This window comes from Gekko japonicus, unplaced genomic scaffold (genome assembly GCF_001447785.1).
Source record: "Gekko japonicus isolate JY-2015 unplaced genomic scaffold, Gekko_japonicus_V1.1 scaffold907, whole genome shotgun sequence".
Lineage (NCBI taxonomy): Eukaryota > Metazoa > Chordata > Lepidosauria > Squamata > Gekkonidae > Gekko > Gekko japonicus.
The window spans coordinates 203,848-207,817 of record NW_015174870.1 but is presented as its reverse complement, the minus strand read 5'-3'; the positions used below and the strand labels follow the sequence as shown (position 1 = coordinate 207,817).

Genomic DNA, 3,970 nt, shown 5'->3' with positions numbered 1-3,970 from the left:
CATGAAGATTTGCAAAGGGTTTTATCTCTTAGGCCAAGACTCAACAAGCTGAGAGTAGTCAAAACATTTTCCATGCCTGGGCTACAGGATAGACATAATACATTTTCCACAGATACTATGGAGGATGGCTGCACAAACTTTTCTTTCAAATGTACCCTTAAGTGCTCCTTAGACTGAAAGACCAAGAATAAAGACAAAGTGTTCAGTTCATACTGGTGTCCCCAAAACCAGTCTGCTGGAGATTATCATGCAGATCTAGTAACTCACAGAACTCATAATTCAAGAAAAATACTTTAAAACACTTGTCTTGTCAGGGAGCTGATTGTCTACATGCAGGACATTTACCATCTACCCCCCTCCCACTATCTGTTTCTCAAACCTTGTCAAACTACTGGTGGTGCCTTAAAGTTTAGCTTGTGTCTGGTGAAATGGCCTCTAGTCCAGGCAAAGTTATACTAGAATAAAATAAATTCCCCCAATCCCTGGCATAGCCAGGGGTCAAAACATTAAACATCCAAGGGAAGAACTTGGATTGGGAGACATAAAACCCACCTTAAAGATTAGCTTGTCTCTTTTGTCTTAGTCTTTGTGAGGATAAAGCTAGGTCAAGTGGGTATCAGTCACAGTTCACACTGCTACCTCTGATGGAATCTGTCTACTTCATACAACAACAATAATAACAAAGCTTTAGAAAAATAAATCGGATGAATCTCTCAATAGCAATAAATGCACCAACTTATTGACCTTCAGGAGAGCCTGCTGGCTGATACTCAAACTTCCATACACCTTTGACTTTTACCTGCAGTATGTAACCAGTAGCTGCAAATGAAATATTTTGGTGCTTCCTGGCACTAAGTTCCTGCACTACTGCAATATTTCCAAGAACTAATTTCCACTTTAGCTGTAATTTGAAATAGCATCTCCTTACCAGGGAACTCTGAATGTTAATACCCAAAGAATGGATAAAAACTTAACCGCTTCCCATATATCCATGACTGGTGTCAGTTTGTCTGTAAAATATCAAACCCATTTCTTTTATCTTTCGAAATTACTTACTTGTGTCTTGTTCTCTGAGTTAAGGCCTCCAAGTTAACAGGACCTCCCCAAACAGTTCCAAAAATCTTCATTTCTGTTCTCAAGGCAGCTTCCAACTGCAGCTCTCTTCCTGCCACAACTACTTTCTTCACAGCCCGAATCACTTCAGCTGGTCCCTTGGTGTGCAGCTTGAGCCATGTGCATGTTTCTTCTAGAGGCTCATCAGAAGGGGACAAGATGGCATCTATCAGGCCAATATGAAGGGCGTATTCTGGCTGTACTTTTGAGGCACCACTGAGCAACTTGAGGGCGAGGCTGCTGCCAAGGATTTGCACAAGCCTGGCAGCTCCTCCCCAGCCTGGTACTAAGCCCATCTGCTTGTGAACAAATCTAATTTCACTCTCCGGGGTCATTAACCTGTCAGTGAGAAACAAGCATTCGGTTGTTAATTTATACTGAAGTTTAGCATGAGAACTCATGCCTCCTCTGCTCTCTGCCTCTTTGTTATGCAAAGCACAACTCTTGACAATAAGAGATGCAGTGGCTTAAGCATTTTCTAATGCTAAGCAAGCTAGCCAAACATCAAGCAACAGAAATAGGTAACACAAAAAAGATGGATTACTTATTTTTTTAAAAAAGTCCTAAGCAAAAATCAGAAACTGGGATTTTCAAACTTGGGTTTTAGTTCTGAAATGTACTAATCCCTAATTCTTTCATGTAAAACCCTATTCTCATGACTCCCTCAGCCTATGGAGAGAAGGCCAAGACTAGGGTCATTTTCCACCTGAATTCTCAGAGGAAGAGCAGATTACAAGTGAAACAAGATACTACAAAATATGGAGGATAGACATTATAGCAACTGGACTAGAGAATGGCTTGGATCCCACAGAGATTTTCTATAGACAGAAGGGGTTTGCTGATTTTATTTTCTGACCTCAAGCCTCCAACTCTCCCAACTTTGGTGGATCCAAACCATTATCTTTATTCCTCATATGTCAGTACAGCAAGATATTTTGTCTAATCAAAAGAAATGCAGGCATAAGATTACAAATAATAAAGCAAAGACATTTCAAAGAGCAAATATATCCTTTCAATATGAGAATTAAAACTCATTTTTAGAGGAATAAAGTTCCAGAGACAGCCCAGCTAAAAAAGGATAACTGTCTGGACAGCATGGGGACATTCAAAACAGTATGGTCCACAGAATGAGTACACTGCAGTAAAATAAGTGATAGATCTAAAAGCACACCATTTTTTAAAAGAAATGTGTAAGATAGTGAACAGAAGAAAGAAAGGTGGCCCTTTGTCTCAAAGCAGCTTGAAATTGCTCTAGATAGTGATTAAGAAACTGAAAAGACAGCTAATGTTTCATGTGCTATTGTGAGAGAAAAAAGGTCAAAGACAGTCTTGTAATTTAGACAAGATCAAGGGAAGGGCAGGATTTTGGAGAAGAAAGGAGACAGCCTGCAGTATTTAGAATGGCAGAAGTGGAGGAAAAATAAGGGAAAGGAAAGGAAGTTTGGCCAGCAGTAATAAAGCATAGTCAGAATCAGAGTGCAAGATGGTATTGTCCTGTATTGCTGCAAAGTGGCAGACAATGGTTAACTTCTTCAAGTGGTCAAGATCTGCCTCCTGCTGTTGCCTTTCTTTCACTTGATTTTTTTAAAAGCACAGGACACCACATACTACTGAAGTAAAAAGCCACATTGCAGGAGGAAACTAGCACAGTTCCCTGGGAAACTAATGACATCTCTGTAAGCTCACTGGAAAATGACCATGACCTTGAATAGTCAACCCACACTATAGAATCATAGAATGTTAGAGTTGGAAGGGACCTTGCAGGTCATCTAGTCTAACCCCCTGCACTCTGCAGGAACACAGCTGAACGATAGCCCTACATACCTACAACATACCCGAAAGATGATCGTCCAGCCTCCGCTTGAAAACGTCCAGCGAAGGATCATCCACCACCTCCCGAGGCAGACTGTTCCACTGCTCAACCTGGTAATGACTCCCTTGTAATTTCCACCCATTAGACCTAGTCTTGCAATCCGGAGCAAGAGAGAATAGATCTGCTCCATCTTCTACATGACAGCCTTTCAAATACTTGAAGACTGCAATCATGTCCCCCTGTAAGCCTTCTCTTTCCCAGGCTAAACATACCCAACTCTTTCAGCCTTTCCTCATAAGACTTGGATTCCAACCCTCTCACCATCCTGGTTGCCCTCTTCTGGACACGCTCGAGCTTTTCAACATCCTTCCTAAAATGTGGTGCCCAAAACTGGACACAGTACTCCAGGTGAGGCCTGACCATAGCAGAATAGAGCGGAACTACCACCTCCCATGATCTGGACACAATGCTTCTGTTAATGCATCCTAAGATTGCATTAGCTTTCTTCACAGCCACATCGCACTGCAGGCTCATGTTAAGATTTTGATCAACCAGAACACCCAGATCGCTTTCACATGTGCTGCTGTCAAGCCAAGTCCCTCCCATTCTATATCTCTGCCCTTATCTTTGCACTTATCTCTATTGAAATTCATTTTATTTGTCTCAGCCCACTGTTCCAGCCTATCTAAATCATTTTGAATCCTGACTCTGTCTTCTTCAGAATTAGCAATCCCACCCAGCTTCATGTCATCTGCAAATTTGATAAGCATCCCCTCTATGTCTTCCTCCAGGTCATTTATAAAAAACATTGAACAACACCAGGCCCAGGACCGAGCCCTTCGTCGGGTACAATTTTTCAACCAACCATGAATTCATCCAACGGTTGCACCATCCAGCCCACACTTAACTAGCATATCCTCAAGGATATCATGAGAAACTTTGTCAAATGCTTTACTGAAATCTAAATACACTATATCCACAGCATTGCCAGAGTCAACCATTTTGGTAACTGTCAAAAAAGAAGTTAAGGTTGGTCTGGCATGA

The 3,970-nt window shown here is 41.5% G+C and overlaps 1 protein-coding gene across 2 annotated transcripts in view; it reads right to left on the bottom strand.

The window, feature by feature from the left end:
• Positions 1-1,052: 1,052 nt before the first annotated feature.
• The window catches only part of ECHDC1 (ethylmalonyl-CoA decarboxylase 1), a 46,032-nt gene continuing 43,114 nt past the window's right edge, over positions 1,053-3,970 (bottom strand). For both annotated transcript variants that reach the window (XM_015424802.1, XM_015424801.1), the window contains exon 6: positions 1,053-1,452. In XM_015424802.1, coding sequence (XP_015280288.1) covers positions 1,053-1,452 — 400 coding nt within the window. The remainder of the gene's footprint in view (positions 1,453-3,970) is intronic.